Source organism: Dermacentor andersoni, chromosome 5 (genome assembly GCF_023375885.2).
Source record: "Dermacentor andersoni chromosome 5, qqDerAnde1_hic_scaffold, whole genome shotgun sequence".
Taxonomy (NCBI): Eukaryota; Metazoa; Arthropoda; class Arachnida; order Ixodida; family Ixodidae; genus Dermacentor; species Dermacentor andersoni.
The window spans coordinates 60,824,709-60,844,891 of record NC_092818.1 but is presented as its reverse complement, the minus strand read 5'-3'; the positions used below and the strand labels follow the sequence as shown (position 1 = coordinate 60,844,891).

General features: G+C 49.1%; 2 protein-coding genes across 3 annotated transcripts in view; one reads left to right on the top strand and one right to left on the bottom strand.

The window, feature by feature from the left end:
- Window positions 1–4,953, bottom strand: part of LOC126530699 (coronin-2B-like) — a 257,873-nt gene extending 252,920 nt beyond the window's left edge. For both annotated transcript variants that reach the window (XM_050177966.3, XM_050177965.3), the window contains exon 1: window positions 4,712–4,953. Coding sequence is in view for 1 of the 2 variants with exons in the window: in XM_050177965.3 (XP_050033922.1) it covers window positions 4,712–4,750 (39 nt within the window). In the remaining variant the exon portion in view is untranslated. The remainder of the gene's footprint in view (window positions 1–4,711) is intronic.
- A 400-nt stretch (window positions 4,954–5,353) lies between these two features.
- LOC126530698 (uncharacterized) overlaps window positions 5,354–20,183 on the top strand; it is a 129,416-nt gene continuing 114,586 nt past the window's right edge. The window contains exon 1 of the mRNA XM_050177963.2: window positions 5,354–5,936. The gene's annotated coding sequence lies outside the window, so the exon portion shown is untranslated. The remainder of the gene's footprint in view (window positions 5,937–20,183) is intronic.

Genomic DNA, 20,183 nt, shown 5'->3' with positions numbered 1-20,183 from the left:
ACTCGCCCGTTGCACCTCCACCCCGCCATGTGGAGCTGATATGGGTGCCTGCGCACTCCGGGAATCCCGGAAACGAGGCTGCCAACCTTTTAGCCCGAGGTTCTATTAACCGGGCTCAGGTGGCCTCCGATCCCGGATTCACGAAGGAGCGCATGCACTCTTTCAGCGATCTGACGCAGGCTTATAGAGCAGCACGTCAGATCTACCCCCCACCTAACCCATCCCTAGACAACAGGCATGCGACACTGTGGAGGCGGACCCACACACTCCCCTCCCCTGTCACCCTATCCCATTACCATCCCTCTTTCCCCACGCCCGCCTGCGCCCTCTGTCCCGAACCGTTCGCATCCGCCATCCACATCCTCTCCCTTTGCCCGGCGGACCCTCTCCCGCGGGGCCTGGAGCACCTGACATCGTGGGAGGACTGGGAGACCGTGCTCCGCTCTGAGGACCCGGCAACGCAAAACATCGCGACCAGCCGGGCTGCCAGTGTTATGGACCTACGGAACATAAACACTTGAGTGGACTACGGTCGTGCGGGGGCCCAGGGGCCTACGTGGCCCGAACACCTCTGTTTAAATAAAGTTTTTAACAACAATAACAACAACTGCTCTTGAGGGATTCCTCCTATTTCTTTCTCGTGATGGGTGGAGAGGCGTTAAGGGCCGGGCACAGCCAGAGCATGTGTTCAAACGTGCACGAGTCACAACGCAACCAATCCTTTATAATTTATCTCTTCGCAAGCAAACACTTCAGAGGTGCCTTCGGTAGTTACGCTTCCTTTTTTTTTTTTTCGATTGAACGCACACAATAAAGGCTCTCGATAATGCGGCAATTGCAGCGAGATAAAGCGTACGCACACATTAGTAACGGCACCCGTCCCCGGTGCGATGTCTCACTTGGCTATGACGTAAGTGCTGCCGAGGTTCACGAGGCTGTAGGTTCGACTGTCGTGCGCGGCTTACGCGACATAATTATGACCAATTATGGAGGTCCACGATAAAGAAGACCGTGGATGATATGATGACTTAGCATACTTAGCATATTAAACCTGGGCTAAAGCTCCCACCAGACATCAAGCGTTCTTAATGGGACACTAAATGTAAGCACTATAACACGCTGAACTGGTTGATTACTTTTCAAAACACTCTCGTCTTTTTTTTTTTTTTTTCAGCGAACTGAGGAAATGAACCTCTCTTCTGCCGAACCACGGAAGCCAATGTGCTGATCGTTTTTTTCTTTATTGAGCTATGAAATTTTCTCAAGAGTTACCGGTCGAGTTTTCATTTTCTTACGAGCGCAAATTAACCTTTATTATGGCTTTCAGTAGCCGCAGTAGCGCTACTACTGCTAGTAGTTTAGGGTTAGTACAGTAGTAGTAGTACCAGTAGTAGTAGTAGTAGTAGTAGTAGTAGTAGTAGTAGTAGTAGTAGTAGTTGTTGTTGTTGATGCTGTTGTTGTGTAAGTTGTGAATCAGCCTCAATGAAGTGTTGTGCCACTATCTATGACGCTTTCAGAAGCTGAATTTCTAAGGTGGCGTCCCTCACCGGTCGTTCATTTGTACTTTTCCTCAAGGCATAGCCCTCATAACGTCACCTGGAGCTCTCCTTAAAGTGACCTACTTTGTATTTGAACAGCAAACGTTATCAACCAGCGAAGCTTTCCAGCGCCAACCGACCAGTCCGTAAGCAACACAACGAGCGCGACTGCCGTTTGTCGTTACCAAACCGTCAGGAACAATTAACGGCACCAGGGGGAGATCGGTGAGGTTCTTTGCACGCGACTAAAAACTACGGAGCTGAGCAATTCATGGATGAACCTTAAGATGAGTCGTAACATATACATTGTGTGGTAGGGGGTCAGTAATGACGATAGCAGGGTTCCTCAAGTATTGAAGGACCCAGAAGATAGTATGGATCCACTGTAACCCCACAAAAGTATCATATGACACATATACCACGCGTCAAGTAATGTCGTACGATCATCTATGTTTTCTCATCGGGTGTGTGGCATGTATATCATGCGAGACTTTTTCATTGGGAACGGTAGCGCGGAAGATGGAATCAACGAAGGAAGGAGACCACAAGCGCTTCACTGCAACTGATTCTTTTTCATTTCTATCTTTTTTTTTTATTTCTTGAAACACGAAGAAGAAACGAGGCGCGCACTGTAAATGCCGGCCCAGTACAAACACTGCACAAGCTCAAAAACTTGCCGACATTCTCTGTGGCGCGGAATGATCCACTCTGGGTAGAGTTCCGACGTTCGCGATGTCTGGGTACATAGTTGTGCCCGGACATCGCTTTCCTCGCTCCCGGCAAACGTCACTCAAGGACTCCGCAGACAGCAGTGGCGCCCTGGATTGATTGACTGATCCACTCACTGCTGAACTGACTCGGACAGCCATTGTGGACGTCAGCAACACACGTCTCCGGGACTCCCCGCGAGGATAAATTGCCGCATCATTGAGGAAGTACGACCGTGACGAGCAGTCACCTCGCCCGCGTCGCTCGTCGAGCGGTTTGTGGCCGGCTAACGTCCGAGGAGAAAGAGAAGCGCGCTCCGCGCAGTCTGCTTGCTGCAGACCGCGCGAGGGCTTCTCCTCCTCGCCGACTCTGGGCGTGGCCCGCGGCGCAAGCACTCGCAGTTCACGGGCGAACGAAGACGAGAAGGAAGGGTGCGAAAATCGCCCGGGCCAACAGCCGGAATCACAAAGGACCGAACTGGGTTTCAGCCACAGGAATGTTTTTGCGACGCACCCTCTGCGATCTTCTGCGCGAGACAAGAATAAGTGCACGCTAAATTTTGCCTTTCTTCTTCTTCTTCTTTTTTTTTTTTTGCGGCATTCTCATAGTTATGTTACTGTAATGGTCGGTTATTATTCGCGTGATACCTGTATCAGTTAACTTTTCATCTAACAATCTTCAGTTACAAATTTTTCTTTCAAATTACTTCTCCCAATTTTCTTCCCTTTTTTTAAATGTTTCTCGAACCTTCGTACGCAGCCCGATGGATGGCCGATCATTCATAGCGGGTTGCGCCATTTCATTGAGGACCAACCAACCAACCAGCCGGGATCAAGAGACGGGCACGCTCGCGCCACTTCACACCCGCATGTTGACGTCCTGGGCGACGCAGCGCAGCGTGCCTGTGCCACACCCCTAGCAACTGTCACAACAACAACGACGCTCGCGCTGTCCCGTATCCTCTCACCATATGCTCGTGAACAGACGCGCGACCCATCGGCACACGAAACCGCCGAGTTCAGTGAAGCTGCAACTTCTTCCTGTTTCTCTCTCGCATAACTGCCGTGCAGATTCAGTATAAGCAGCATAGAATGCTAACGAACTGGCTGGGCATGTTACCAACGCTAGGTCACAATGCTCCTCGAAGCGGTCGTTATAGAAACACGTATCTTCTTCCAACTCCACGGGGAAAAAAAGTATTATAAACTGCAAACGGCGGCCGCCGGACCTGCTCCAATTGCAAAGGCGCAAGAAAGGACACTGGCGTTCGTACGGAATTCGCTAAATTTATGGTCCCATTTACGGCACGCTGCGTGTTCTGCGCGCATGTGGGAGCGTGCGTGGGTTGCCGCACGAAAAATCGAGCGACCGATGTTTATACACGCACTAAAAAAAAAAAAAAGGAGAAAAAAACATGCTCCTCAAACTCATCATGTGTTCCGACTCCGCGAACACACAAACACACACACAACACGTATACATACTACATAGGCGACGTACGGCGCGCCTCCTCGAGCGAGCGAGCGACCCCACAATCGTCAGCTCTAGTCGGTAGCGCCGATCTACTTTGAAAGCTCATTTGCACCTGCCGTTGCGCTTTGCGAAAGCCCTGCCCTGCTGCCGCTGCATTCAGAACTCCTGCATCACGCTCTCAGTAAAGCAGATTGCTTGACGCGCAGGCTCGCACCGCGGAGGGCGCGAGGAATCGTGCAAGGGTTCCCCTCCACCTCCTTTTGTTAGGAGGCGGTCGCGGGGTTCATTGCCATCAGCTCCAGGCGCAGCCGACAAGACGGCGCAGGAAGTCGCAAAAAAAGACGCTCGCCGAGACAGAGCGTATGCAAGGGTACGGAATCGGTGAAGCGGCAGAAGACACCTCGCCAAGGACAGGAAGAAACAGATTTTTTTTTGCTTTTCTTCCTTTTTTTCTTTTTCACGGCTTCGGTTAGCACCACGTACTACATTTCCAGCCTCGAAGTAGCGTCGTTGCAAATAGTCCTTTGCACTCTTTACATGCGCCGGACGTACAGGTTAACGCCGAGGAGATTGCAAAGCGAAGCTTTTACGCGAGGTCCAAGTGACTTCTGACACTTCGGTTCCCTTTCGAACAGGGCTCAAAGAACCGGGGTCGACCAAATTTTCGTAGTCTTGGGAAACTGCACCACTCTTAAAGACAATAATGAGCCGGCTTTTTTCTTTTTTGCAAACGCAAGGTTTCACAGCAAATAATAGCACACTTGTAATTACGCATGGTAATCCGTGCACAAGCGAGAAGTCAGGTACGTTTTCGATTCTTGCGATCGGGAAGCTTGCGGCGCGCGGTCATGTCCAGTCTCGCCAACTCCTCGAAGAAGTAACCTCGATCGCACCGTTATTACTAGTATTAAAAAAAAAACAGAATGGAATAACTTCCACCTCTCTTCGCAGAAGTTTGTATAACTTCGGCCCGGCAAACAAGGGAAACTTGCCTTTGCGATGGGCTTTCCAAGTGATGTGATGTCAATCATAATGCTGTGGACAAATCCAACTTGTTCGTGTGTGGCGGAGGCTCCTATGAACGATCGCTGGTCGAATGCACAAAGAAAAGGCGGCTGGGAAGAACTTATTAATTCCTTCGAAAAGCCTGCGAGAGCAGCATGCGCTCTCCGAGCTTTCCTCGCACCGAGTTACACAAACGACACAAAGTGCACTCAAACGGCTCAAACAACTTCTGCTAGCGGGTGTGGTGTCTGCTTTGGAGCTGTGGCCCCCTGACGGCGGTAAAAGAAAGCTTTCGTTTTGAGAAACGTTGAAATAAAGAGTACAGCATTCTCATGTACAATATACCGACTGAAATACCTTATTAGTTGATATTATTTAAAAAGTTATTGCATAAACGACGAACATAAACTAGTTATTGATCTGTTTTCTGTAAATATAAATACAAGACCGAAACCACAACTGAACGTTTTCAAGTTTTAATGTTATCTTTTTTTAAATACAAACAACACTACATATAAGTATGCGAATCGTTTAAATAACGCGTTGAACTTGCAATCTTCAAACCTGCTTCAAACCAAAAATAACTGAACAGGATTTGAAAAACATAGATACGTTGTCTTGCGGTAGATGGCGCCACGGCACTTAGCCTTCTCTTTTCAAACTTTTGAGCTTCCAAATTCCTCACCCCCTGGCGGACATGTGGGTTACTATGGTCCCGCGTAGGAATTTTGAACAATTCGGCCGAAGTGTTCGATCATGATTGCGCAAGTACCGGCGGAACGTCTAGCGCGATAAATGAGGAGTCCTCCCAGCCCTGGATTACCAGCATGAACGCGTTCTCGGACGCTCGGGAAGCAAGCGAACGTCGACACTGGTCAGGTTGACCGGGCGAAGAAGCCAACTCGTTCAGTGCGGCGGAGAGCAACTTGCGTGGCGGCAGCAGTGAACTGCAGGCAGGGGCCGCCCGCTTGGCCCTGCTTCGTGCATCGAGGAAAAGAGCGCCCCGCTCTCAACGCGTGGATCGCTTCCCGTCCCGTCTGTGTCTTTTTCTGCCTTCCATCAGGAACGCTGGCTTGAACTTGTGGTGTTGGAGTGATCGCGCGTCACCCTGTGTGTAGTGTGCGTTCCGTGCATTCCGGGAGGCGGAAGTCCGTTTCACTCCGTGAGCGTCCCGAAAGCAACTCTTGATTGGACGGCATTCCATGATAACAGGTATGTATGTCATGCGGGAATCCTCGGCTCGCTGGCGCTTTGAATGATAATGCCGGTTCGAATAGCCAAGTACTGTCCATAGAGTTTCGTTTCTATTTTTTGTTTTCCCTCACATGGAGGAGCTTGTGTCAGTATGGATTCTTCTCGCATCCCCTACGTATGTGTCGGTGTTTACCATAGAAACGCGCGCGATGGTTTTACGATTGCTGCAGGCACAGTGATTGTGTCTCAGTGCCACATGCCCGCCTAGTCCGTGCAGTCAGTCGGAGGTTTAACAAGCAATGTAGGAGCACGATTTTAACCAGCGCCTCTTCGGTGGCACGAAGCATTTCTTTGAACGCTGCGGGAAGGCTGGCAAAGGGAGCAGTCATCGCTTCGAGGTTCGCCGTAGTGCTCATTTTTGCCACCAGGCGCGATGAAGCGCGTGGATTTTTCTTTTTCTTCTTTTTCTCTCGGCGGAGTTTGCCGGTTCGCCTTTTGACACTTGTTGCATAGGTCTTGGACGTGCCTCGGAGTGTAGTGGACCCGTTCACCGTGTGTCGTCGTTGCGGCAGTTCTCGAGCGTATCCTGGACCAAAAGTAGGCACTTGTCGCAGAGGCATAGGCAACGCGAGAAGCTGCCATTGCTGGTAGCTGCCGTGATGTTCCGGCGTCGGAACCAGTGTTGTACCACAAGTACATTTGTCGTTTAGTTCTTCCGGATGAACTTACTCAATACTTAGATGCCCTGCACGTGTCATGCATACATTGGTCGCAACCTTGTCTTCGCGAAAAGAAACGTAATTGTGGGTGCGCTTTGAAGGTGCGCGTACTTTGAGTACGACTTCCGAGGTTAATCACGGAAGGCCAGAAACGTTGCTCACCCTTTGTCTTTCGGAAACTTCGTACTTAAGGGTAAAACAGTATGAAATGTCATGTTTTTGCACAAGAAATATTTCGCACAAGGCTTACATAGTTTGATGTTTTAATGGTGGCTTCCCTGGAGAACGAGGTGGAGTTGCGCTGTAATATCACTGTATTTTGCTGGAACACTTTGTCCAAGCCATATTTTACGCAAGTGTTGGAATGGCTGCCGTCGTGGATCGTTATCACCGGCGTTTTCTGACAACAAATGAAAGCTACTGCGATTCATTTGCATGCATGAATTAAAGTGAAACATGGTTGATTGTGTGGCCGCGTTTGATGTTTCGTGGCCAAGTTAACTCCACGTCATTGCGCACATGGTTGAGAAACTGTTCATATAACTACCCAAGGTCATAAAATTTCCTACAGTTACTAGAGGGAACTCGGGCGCTGCGATTGTTCAGCCACCATGGAATGATCGGTAATACATGGATTTGATCTTCGTTCTTGAGGCTATACAGACGTTCTTCTGATAGGCTTCGCTTATTACGCTTTATCGGGTCCTAAATTGGCCTGTATTTCAAAGCAGCTTATATTTATTTTAAATGCAGAAGGTAATAAGATTCTGCAAGCACGAATAATCGCTTTTAATTCCAGTGGTTCCGCTTGTCCATGCGTCCGTGGAATAATGGTTTCAATACCGCGCTTCTGTGCTCTAGAGGTCCTGTGTTCGAATCCTGCCGTCGGAGAACTTTAATAATGCTTACCTCATTATTTATAACGCAGCACTTTCTCAAAAATGACCCCTTTGCAAAGTCACGAAGCCATCTACAGCCAGAAGGACGAAGTTTAGGCAAATCCATTGTACTACCCATCATTCCCGTGCTGGCTGGACCGGAGCTGGCTGGAGCTTGCAGCTCCCGTAGACACTAGCGCCACAGTTCCCTCTGGTAATTGCATGAAACTCTATGCCCAGGGTGACTGCGGCCATGAGCCGAATCTACTCTGCGATGAGGCTGTCAACATGGACTCACAGCGGTCACAAACAAGCGAGTTGTAGTACTCCTTGGGCAGTGGAGAAATGGTAGTTTGAAGGGACTGACGCGAGGTAGTGATACTGGAACCCTTACCGTCCGAAATGCTAAGGGGTCAGGAACGGGGCAGAATCAATTGCAGAGCTAGTGATCGTAGCCGACGTGCAAAAAAAGATTAGTAAACTGGGCGAGTTGGTACTGGTTCGTATTTTGATGGCAGCGCTATTGGGGACGAGCTCCACCACTGGAAAAGCTGGCGCCACCGTCGGCGTGACGTGGCATGAGGGATCACGTGGACACAGCAACCGCGTCGGCTTCTTCGGAAGCGCCGAAGCGAACTGAAAACATAAGTTTAATGTCGCACCTTCGCTACGGCTCTGATTAAACGGTGAAGCTTTCCGGCCTTGGGTGTCTGGTGACGACATTTGAAACACTATAATAGGTAAAAGCACATGCCTTTGGAAGCATGCAGCATGGTAGGCTACTGATCGATGCCGTAGTGCCGGAAGTACGCAACGGAGCCCGGTGTCAGCCTTATTCACACGTAGTCGCAGGACAAGAAGCTGCGTGAAGCTTGGATCGCGAAACTTAGAACCGGCAGACACCCATCGGCTACAACTCGAGTCTGCAGCAAGCACACACGCGAGGAAGATTTCTGCTACGGCTTCAGGGCTGCGATGTTCCGTGAGTAGCACAAATCGCGCACTGAGACGCTCGCCCGCGCGCTGCCCGGCTAATGTTATGAAGTTTTGATCTATGAACTCGTTGATGCTAGATACTGGCAAGTTCACACTAATGGAAAGAGAACCATAAAAAGCACATAAAGGGAGGCATGACATGCTCACGCTTGTGTAGCACCAAACAATGAAATGTACTGCATTAAATAAACGAAGCAGTGGGTAATTGCTCGCTGAGGAGACCGATAAACATACAGTGCGAGGCAATTTGGGAAATAATGGTATTTAAACGTCCAAGACCTAAGAAAAAAAAATTCAATCATCGTAACGGGACATCCCAAGACGGTAGTTGTCGAAATCCGTAGATATAACGAAATTATTTTTGAACGGCTCTAATAGTTTCCACGCGAAACTTGTTGCTTGCGTGCTGTCATATGCTCATATGCTGCTGCGCAAAGCGCGATGCGAAAACGCGTTTGCAGCGAAAGGGAAACATTGTGCGCGTACATGGATGCAGGCGTGCAGTCGGTCACCGCGAACCCGTGCGATCGCTGCATTGAGACCTCATTCTGTTATACTCGATTTAGTTATACAGACAGCCCATTAAAAGAACACATTTAACATGGTTTTTCTCAGCGTTTGCCTACCTTTCACGCAAGAAGCCGGTTCGGAAGGCTCCATCGCGGTGACCACGCGCAGTGGCATTCACTGTACGTATTCAGCAAAGAGATAGCGTCTGTAAACGATTCTATGCTTTCAGTTTGCCCATGATTATTCTTTCGACAGTAAAAAACTTCCCTCTTTTTGCGAGTACTTACAGAAGTGTCCAGGAGGGCTGCCGCGTGGTGTTTTGATTCAGCACCGTAAGCAAAACGTGTGAGGAGCGCGCCGCGTGATCCCTCGTACTACGCAAGGGAAGCGCTTCCGACAGATGGCGACTCCGTAAGTCCTCGCCCCCAATAACTGACGAGGAACTGATGTTCCAAGTTGAACTGGAGTTGGGCGGGGGTATAGTGCAGGCAATGGATGGTATGTCATAGAGTAACGCGAAAGCAGGGCAAAATGCAATCGAAGACGGTTAAATGTATTTGCATGCATAGAAAAAAGTCGGCCCACGCAAGACAAGAGCGATTTGAAATCGCCGGCAGATGCGACCCTTCTGCGCGGGACATGGGATATGCTGATATCGATGATCGTGGCAGCAATGATTGTCGTTGCACTTCGTGTCCGTGGCCATCGTTGTGGCACTGTCGTATGGCCTCGCCTCAATAGGTTAGAGCGGCACAAATACACACGGCTGTGATAATGGCATTGATTTTCTTAAAGAAGCACTAAACGGGAAAATTATTTGAACCGTAGTAGCAAATTACTCTTTTACGAAACCCAAAAAAAAAGGAAAGAAAATTATGGCAGAACACATCTAACGAGGACTGTCGATGGCAATGCGAATAGCCATCGAGCAATGTATCGACAGGCAATATTTCGGAAGTCACGTTTATGTAACACGTGTAGTGGTAATGCTGAGACTTTCGTTGCTTCGGCTATATTCCACATTCACCTATATCGTCCCACTTTGATATATTTCACTATCTTGCCAACGTCGCCCATGAGCAAGGAGGCATGACGCCGACTCAGTAACGATGGAATGACGAAGAACGAATGATATCGATGGAACTGCAAAGTCGTATAGCGACAAAGGCGTGGTGATAATGAGATGTCGATTCCTAAATTACGACGATGGTATAACGACGAGAACGTGACAACGAGATGGCGACGACTGTAAGAAGACGATGAGGACGGCGTGACAGCAAACGGATGACGAAGCGGGAATCACGACGATGGCACGGCGAAGGCATGACAATGGTTGCATGATAGCGTCTGTGTGACGACAACGCAATGATGACGATGGCGTGACAACGGCGGCAAAAAACCGCGATTGAAGGACGACAGCATGACTGCGATAGAATGAAGAACTACGAATGACGCCGATGTATTGACGAATGCGGTATGACGACGATGGCATGACCACCACGGGATGACGATGCCGGAGTCATGACGAAGACGATGGTATGACAACGAAAGCACGGCGACTATGCAGTGACGACAGTGGGATGACGAATGTTTGATGGCAATGGCGTGACAATTAATGGCTGCATCAGGAAACCTGTATAGCGACGATGGCGGGACGACGGCGTAGCATCGCGAGAATTGGATCCCGAAGCGGGACTGACGATCATAACACGACCGCGACGGCATTGCGACGACGGTCTGACAATGGAAGAATGATAATGGCTGTATGACGATGACGCCATGACAAGGTCAGCGTAATGACGATTGAATGACGACAGTATGATTACAATAAGATGACGAAAGTTGATGTCGGTGGAACGACGAAGGCGGTATGACGACGACGGCATGGTGGCGAAAGCACGACGAGAGTTGGATGACAAAGCTGTAATGACGACGATGCAACAACCACGACAGCATATCTAGTAGCGCAAACTATTAGACAACTTGGACTACTGTGTCGGAGTAGGCGCGACGACTACAGCGTGACGAAGGTCGGATCATGAAGCTGGAAGGAGGACGATTGAACGACCACCTCAGCTTCACTAAGGCGGAGTGACAACGAATGGCGAGTGAATGATGACAAAGCCGGAATGACGGCGAAGCAAAGTCCACCGCGGCATCGCGACCCCAAACACATACCTAGTGGAGCAAGCTATTAGGACAACTTGGACCGCTGGATCGGAGTAGTAGGCGCGACGACGACAGCATGCCGAGACGTCAGATCACAAAACTGGAAGGGCGACAATTGAACGACCGTGGCGACATCACTAAGGGTTGTGACAATGAATGGATGAGGACTGTGTGACGACGATGGCGTCGCGCCGCCGCCATGACGAGTGTCAGAGGACGACGGATCACGACCACGACTCCATGCGTAGAGCTAGTGGCCCAAGCTGTTTGACAACTTGGCTCGCTGGGTCAATTTAGAAGGCTTGACGGCGACCGCATGACGAGATCACGAAGCTGGTATGACGACAATGGAACGGCCACGATAGTATCACAACGAGGAGCACATACATAGTGGCCCAAGCAGGTAGACAACTTGTGCCACTGGGTCGGCGTTGGAAGAAATTAGATAGATAGATAGATAGATAGATAGATAGACAGACAGACAGACAGACAGACAGACAGACAGACAGACAGACAGACAGACAGACAGACAGACAGACAGACAGACAGACAGACAGACAGACAGACAGACAGACAGACAGACAGACAGACAGACAGACAGACAGACAGACAGACAGACAGACAGACAGACAGACAGACAGACAGACAGACAGACAGACAGACAGACAGACAGACAGACAGACAGACAGACAGACAGACAGACAGACAGACAGACAGACAGACAGACAGACAGACAGACAGACAGACAGACAGACAGACAGACAGACAGACAGACAGACAGACAGACAGACAGACAGACAGACAGACAGACAGACAGACAGACAGACAGACAGACAGACAGACAGACAGACAGACAGACAGACAGACAGACAGACAGACAGACAGACAGACAGACAGACAGACAGACAGACAGACAGACAGACAGACAGACAGACAGACAGACAGACAGACAGACAGACAGACAGACAGACAGACAGACAGACAGACAGACAGACAGACAGACAGACAGACAGACAGACAGACAGACAGACAGACAGACAGACAGACAGACAGACAGACAGACAGACAGACAGACAGACAGACAGACAGACAGACAGACAGACAGACAGACAGACAGACAGACAGACAGACAGACAGACAGACAGACAGACAGACAGACAGACAGACAGACAGACAGACAGACAGACAGACAGACAGACAGACAGACAGACAGACAGACAGACAGACAGACAGACAGACAGACAGACAGACAGACAGACAGACAGACAGACAGACAGACAGACAGACAGACAGACAGACAGACAGACAGACAGACAGACAGACAGACAGACAGACAGACAGACAGACAGACAGACAGACAGACAGACAGACAGACAGACAGACAGACAGACAGACAGACAGACAGACAGACAGACAGACAGACAGACAGACAGACAGACAGACAGACAGACAGACAGACAGACAGACAGACAGACAGACAGACTCAAAACGGTTGAAGTAAGCAAAGAATGCTGTTCGCATTAAAGAAAAAGCCATTCTTGCCGTGAGAAAAGCTTTGGTAAGCCAAAAAAGACGCTAAAATGAAAGTAGTGACGACGCCACCTTGAAGTTCCCGCAGCATGTTCGCCGTGACGTCGTAGATTTTGACGGTATTTGCTCGAGCCTAGCTAATTCTTTATTGGTAAAGATAGACTACGTTGTATTCCAAAAGAGTCAAATACTGAAAATAGCGGGTTTCAAGAACGTTCATGCAGTCACAACGGCCCGAATGCGACAGTAAATAACTTGAAATCCGTGACGTCACACTGACGCGCCAGCGCTCGGGTTAACGCGCGAAATTCGAAAACTGGCCAACTTTGACCTTTAATTCCGATAATCAACATATTACCATAAAAACTAACAGTCATAGAATCCTGAAAGAATACTTGATATGTCCAAACTGGTTTAGCGTTTGTCTTTAATGTCCTTTGACGGCGTTCTGCGCCAAAGAAACAAGCAAACACCAGCATAAGCTATCTATACGTTGCAGTGTTTGCGATTGCCTCATGTCGCAGTGGCGTGTTCTGTGCGTCAATGTTACGCGGCGAGTTCGCGATTTTGCTTGAACGTTACCAGAACTTGGATCGGTTATCGGATCTCGATTGCGCCGCTTTTCCGTTTTACTGCAGTTGAGACAAGCCCAAACATTTTCCCTCGTCGCCAGCAGTCATAAATACGCGTCGGTGACAACGAAGTGTCTGCAGATTGTCTAAAATTTCTACAGAAAACCTTGTAAGTGGACTCCTGATTGATTTTGACCGTCTGCGGTTCTGTAACGTCCGCTTGTTCTTGTATTTCGCGTACTATATTCGGGACTACAACGTCCTTAGAAACCGGCCGCGGAGGGATGGCAAGGTTCTGAGAGGCCGCAAGTCCCTGCTCTCGCCTCTCAGAAGCGCGATGGACAGACACTGAATCTCGCATATCGCTTTCCCGGCGGGAACATAACGGGCATTAAAGAAATCCCGCGAAAGAAACACTTTCAGCATGAATTCGTTAAAATTAGTTAATTAGATTACGGGGCTTTACGTGACAAAACAACGATATGATTATGGGGCCCGCCGTAGGAGGGGCGGGGAGGGGGGGGGGGGCTCCTGATTGATTTTGACCGCCTGGGGTTCTGTAACGTCCGCTTGTTCTTGTATTTCTCGTACTATATTCGGGACTACAACGTCCTTAGAAACCGGCTGCGGAGGGATGCCAACTGACATTCGGCACGGTCGCGTGCACTCAAACGCTCGCAACTGCAGCGTTCGAGCGCTGCTGTTCGAGCGCTAAATGTTACGAACGTGTAACAGGCGTTCTGATCAGTTGCCTCTTCGAGTTTTATTTTGTGCTGATGGTCACTCCAATATGTTTATAATCTTTTAAGAGCGCCTTGCTCGTCTTTGATTATATGCTAGCTCGGGGAGATGTGTTTTGTGGGCATAAAATCCCACTGTGAGGAACAGGAAGAAAGAATGGTGTGCGTTTGGGAGTTGGATGAGGGGGTGGGGGGGAGGTGCCGAAAGATCGTCGATGCGCACCAGTGCATGGAGTACATTTTCAGCGTGGACGAACGGACAGCGCCCCCGCCACCCTGACGTGTCTGACCCTGACGTGCGCAGCGGCGAAACAGTCCCTCTGGGAGGAAATTGTTACGGGCCGCGCGGCGTTCTTCGCTGGCATAGCCGAGGTGATCAGTCGCGATCACGGCGCCGTTTGCGATCTCGCGCCAAGACATGCGACAGAGGAGGCGGCTGGGGTTGAGAGAGACTGGGAGGGGGCTGATCTTGGAGGAACGCGCTGTGCTGTGTGGGGGATGGCTGGCAAGGAGGATATCGCGGGGGCCACCTCACGACGCGCTCATTACGATCGGTCCCCTCACGAACGAACGCGAATGGAGGGGGACTTTGACGGGCCGAGGCGGAACGGGCATCGTATTTCATGGCTTGGCTTTGGCCGCCTGCTTCCCGCGCGCCACAATGGAAGGACGAGGAGGGAGAAGGGGGTGTGAGAGGGGAGTCGGGGTTCCCGGCGCCTCGACCGAGAGTCACGCCGGGTCCATCATTACCAGCGCCACGCTCTCCTGCCTCGCCGCACGATTCCGGATCGCGGCGGAGTCAGAGTCGCAATACTCGCTCGCGCGCCGCCGCAGACGGCGCCGCGATGGGGGCCTCACCCGTGAGCTCTTTTGCGTTCAGCGGCACGCTCACCCTCTCTCGCTCTCTCTGATTCTCTCTTTCTGCCACAGCAACGGTACGTCTCTCGACTTGGAGTAGGTGAAGTTCTCCCCGCTGCCGCCGCGCGTCGCTGCGGCTGCCTGCCCACCGTGGCGCGTATACCTTCAGCGCTAACCTAACCTAACATGTTTGCAAATGGTTCCTGATTTATAGAGCGGGCGCCGAAAAGGCCTTCCCTGCTTGGAGTGACAGCGCCCAACCCCGAGCAGTGACGCTGCGCTCGTTTTCTTTCTCGCGCGTTTTCTTTCTTTCTTACTTTTTGATCTCCCTTTTTTTTTTCTCGCTCGTTCACCGTTGGTTAAGACCGGAAACATGCATATATATGCCACGACCAGACTGGCGTGTGTCTTCAGTCTCTCTCGGCGAAGCGTAGCCCAGGAGAGACTTGCGTCATCTCTCTTTCTCCGTCTTCATTTCTCTCACCGCAGGTGCGATTTTACAGTGCACGTTCCTGAGGACGACTATTATAACGAGTCGCTCGCTTCGATCCGGCAGGGGCCGGGACAGCGCCTTTAGTCTCGAGGGAACCCATGACAGACCTTTGTTCGCGCATGCGTGCACGTACGCGATAAGCGCACTGCGTCGTCTAGATTAGGTCCTTATATTCACCATTAGCACCCCCGTCGTTTAGCACGTGAATCCGTGACTGCTGTGTGTTTATCCTTAAAGGCCAAGTGTGTTTATCCTTAAAGGCCAACGGCAACAAAATTCCGCACCGCGTAATAGACCCTGTTTCTGATAGTGTACATATGGAGCAGGCCTTCGTACAAAATCTTGCGTTTGGACATGGGAATGCATGCGTCACGAAAAGCTCGTTCCTTTTTTTTTTTGTTGTTGTTGCCGCCGAGAGGGTGTGGGAGAAGCCGCCATCACCACTGTCTTGAAATGACGCACGACGACACCAACTTTCAGAACCAGCGCAGCTCCTCGGCATGAACTCAGAGATTGGGAGATGCGGTGCGCTGAAAATCTCGGATTCCATGTTGGAGGACTTGTGTCACGTCCGCTAAGCACCAGGCGGATGTGTCGCCTTGCTTAGATGCTATTTAAGGGCGGTTAACAGGTGTTAATTGGTTGCGGGCGCTAATTAGACAATTACCAACCCTGCAGCTTTGTCGAGATTGCTTAAATGGTGTGCACTACTCGTAAGCGATTTTGCCGAAGTGACATTTCGTTTCAGTTGGCCTTTAAAGGGCCCCTCACCACACAGGAAATTTCGGTTATGCACTGTATGTTGTAAAGCGCCATCTGTAGAGCATTTAGCCGCAGGGAATTTCTCAAGTTGGTTCATTATTAATTAACGAACATATGAGAAATTGAAATGTGTTGCTTCGTCGTGCTGCCAAGAGGCACGCTTCAATATGAACATCTTTCTTTTTTTTTATCGCAGGTAAGACATTAGGCAATAATATAACAAGAGCTTGGTGGTGCAACCCACCGCCGTTTCAAACGGGACGCTCATAGCATTCATCTATCTGCCCATGCATCCATAGACACTTTTTCTTTGCTTCGACTCTACGCGGGGATCGTTTTCAAGCTTTCCGGAATTAAAAAAAAAAAAGACCATGAGCCATTACACTATGTGAAGATGGACGACCAAGGAAGCTGTTTAGCACACGACACAGAGGTGACACAGAATTCTGAAAAAATGTACGAACATATTCGTTCTCCTGATGGGTGGTCATCGTGATGATAGGTACGCGCGCACATTCTCGTATCACCTCTGTCATTAAATGCGTAAGCATTTTTTATGCCTACCTAACGAAAAATTTGTCCGTCATGTGAGACAATGAATGGTTCATACCCCCTTAAGCAATGATACATACCCCTGTAAGCAATGGCTCATACCCCGGTAAGCAAGCAAAAAAAAAAAAAAACTATTATCTACCTGAGAGTCTACTGATCTTGAAAATGGTGCCTATTGATAATTAATCTACTGAAAATGCATATCCGAGGGATGAGACGTATAGGCTTTTGCATAGAAAGAAGCGATTTTGCATCATATTCGGGAGCTGAGCTTTTGCACACGCAGATTCGTTGACAGACACGAAAAATCCACGGAACCCTAGCCATAAACAGCTTCGGTGTAAAAAATCGCCTATATGGCAGATAGCATAATTCTTGTCCTTGAGCTGGATTATTCGAAGAGGAGTACATGGCTAGCGCGAGAAGTCGAAACACATATTCAGCTAATTACAAAATCGCTGATTAACTTCTTGAATAATTAGTTACGGCACATATTGCAATTTACAAATCGTAGCCGGTGAGTTTGCAAAAGGTATCCACTTGACATTAATCTGCAGGATGACGTCAGTTTCGAGATAGTATTTACCAAAGTGCGGGACGATATACATAAGCGTTTCAGTTACTTTTGTCCTTCAGTCGTTAAAAGAGCCTCTTGTTAAACGACAGCATGTAAAAACGTGTAAATGCACAACAGTACATTTTTTACAGCGACTTTGATGGCGCATATTTCCAGACTGGTGTCATTCTGGAAATTCATTCCAAGTCAATACGTCTTGAATCTCGCGGGCTACAATTCGTAAATGGCAATATGTGCTGCAGAGTAATTAATCAAGAAGTTACTTAGCATTTCTTAAATAAAAAAAATGAATATGTATCTTTTATTTCTCGTGCAAGTAATGTCCGCCTCTTTGAATAATCAAGGTCAAGGTCTAGCATTATGTTATCTACAATAGGCTATCCTTAAAAATTCCAGAAAACTTTAAAAAAAAAATTACTATACCCCTTATAGCGTCCGCAAGCGACACTGGAGAGTTTCGGCGTGCCCGCTATTCCGGAGCACGCAGTCTTGTTTTGCGAAATACCGGGCTACCGGAGGCATGAACGTGAGTGGCCGCGTTGGTGGCGCCACCTGGTGGCACAAACCTCGACCAGACAAACAAAGCCATTGCAGTAATCGAGTGTATTCTACTTCGCTGTTGTTGCAAATTTTCGGCAGTGACGTAATCGTGAATATGTTGCCTTTTTAAATGATCTTTCTTATAAGAAGACTCGTGAAACACGAAAACGTGTCCATAATGCACAGTAGTTTGACGAAGCGTCACAAGATGTCGTTACCGGCTTCCGGTAAACCTGCTATTACGCAAACGCCATTGCGTATACTGGAATACCGGACGCGCTAAATCTATCCCTGCTTTCTCCCATACCGGAAAGAAGGGACGCGTAACGCTTACGTCACGGGCCTCACCTTACTTCTCTTTTTTCTTTTTTTTTCATTCCTTCTTTTCCTGTTGTGATGTGCGACGGCACTTGCAGTGGTAGTTTTGCGCGTTCTAGTATTGGACGCCACGTGGCATAATCGGTTGCGTTGCGAGCAGTGCGTCTGACGTAGAGGCGTTTATGCGTGCGATGCTGATTATCCGGCAGGGAGCCGGGCTCCATGGGGAGGGAGGAAGGGCGTGCTCGGGCTTTCATTAAATTTCAGCTGCTTTCGCGTCTCGCAGCGTTTTGATGGCAAACACTCATAGAGTTTCTAAATAAATACCTAGAGGGACATGTGGCGCTAGTGTCTACGGGGGTTCTCATGAGCGCTGCCTCAACCTACATGGGAATGATGGGAAGTACAGGCTTCGGATTGACTTCGATCTTTAGACTAGTGACGTTTGCTTGTGGCGCAGTAAACAAAGCTATACTCAAATATTATCGCGTAAAATCTAATTTTATTTCTGTAGTATGTTATAATGTACAAGACGCTACATAAACTTTGTATGACTTTGAGATGGAAGCATGGTTTACTATGGTTTGTCCCCAGGACCCACCAGGGTATGCATACTTGTGCGATTCTGTTCCTGATTTAACCACAAAGAATAATTATTTATTTATTTTTGCAACAGCAATAACAATCGTGCATGTACTTATATAAAAATGCTCATCAAGTATTTATGGAAATAAAAATGCTGTATTGTGAGAAAGTGTTGCGCCCTTGAGTGGAATGCTACAAGTGTCGTCTGCTACGAGGCCTGCTCGCTGCAAACGCGAGACTTTTCTCGCAGACGACAGGCACTTGCTAACTCTCTCTCGCTCTTTCGAAAGGCTGCGTCGGCTGTCACGATTGCTGAACGTCTTCACATACTTTTAAGCACATCTGCTGCAGTGCTACCTAGGACGCTAGTGGCCTCCTACAAATATGCTTCATCATATTGTATATTGACGTACCGCTTCCGAAGCGTTATGGCGTGGCTTTGCACTTACCCATTTTGCGACACTAGACTACAGCCAGGAAGCAGCAACATTTCCTACCACAAGTAAGTTTGTGTTCTCAAAGACCTAAAACACGCATTTCAACGAGCACATAAACGAGGAATGCATAATGAAGCCCTCAATAAAATTTGATTGTCAAGCCACTAGAAGTACAACTGTATATGTCTTGTATCAGTAGTGCCTTCTTTTTCATATTCTGAAGTTTCATAAAGCACGTAACGGTACAGTGCCAACCTGACACACTTAACAAACCAAGGTCCAAACGCTCAAAACATGTTCTTTCAACGTTTACGATGCCGTCGCTTTGTCGTCAGGGCTTCGACGCCACACCGCGACACAAACATCGTCCCAGTCGCTGGCCCAGCGCGCTCTCGCCACTTCGAGCAACATAACAAAGGCAGAGAGCTTTGCGTTGCACTGTCCCACTGCAGGTTACAGCAAGTGCGCTTGAAGCTAAACCAAAACTGCAAAAAAAAAATACTTGTAGACTAGTTCGCCAGTCAATAGAACGCCAATCCGAAGCCTGTACTTCCCATCATTCCCATGATGGTTGAACGATCGCAGCGCCAGATTTCCCTCTAGGTATACTAATATGAAACTCTATGGCAAACACTATTGTCGGCGCGTAATCTACGCACTGCGTTTGTCTGTTTACAATGACCATACCTGGTGAGGGGTCCTCTAAGGCTATTTTCCCGGGAGCCAACGCGGGCGCGCTGCGATCTGAGCGTCTGCGTCGACGCGACGTAACAGGGTTTGGGAACCGAGCTTCGGGTTCCCCGTTGGCTGGGGAACCGCCGAGCCGACGTGACAACGCTTGAATGCGCCTTGTCTAACGTTTCAATTTAAGGCGATTCGACCGGCCACTTACAGCAGGTCGGTCTGATTCAAATGGACCCGATCGATGCTGTCTCCACCCTATACTGGATACCGCTTACATATAAGATCCCGGCTGGCCCAAGTTCAGCCCGACACCAAGCCGACTCGACGCGCTTTTGTGGGGTCACC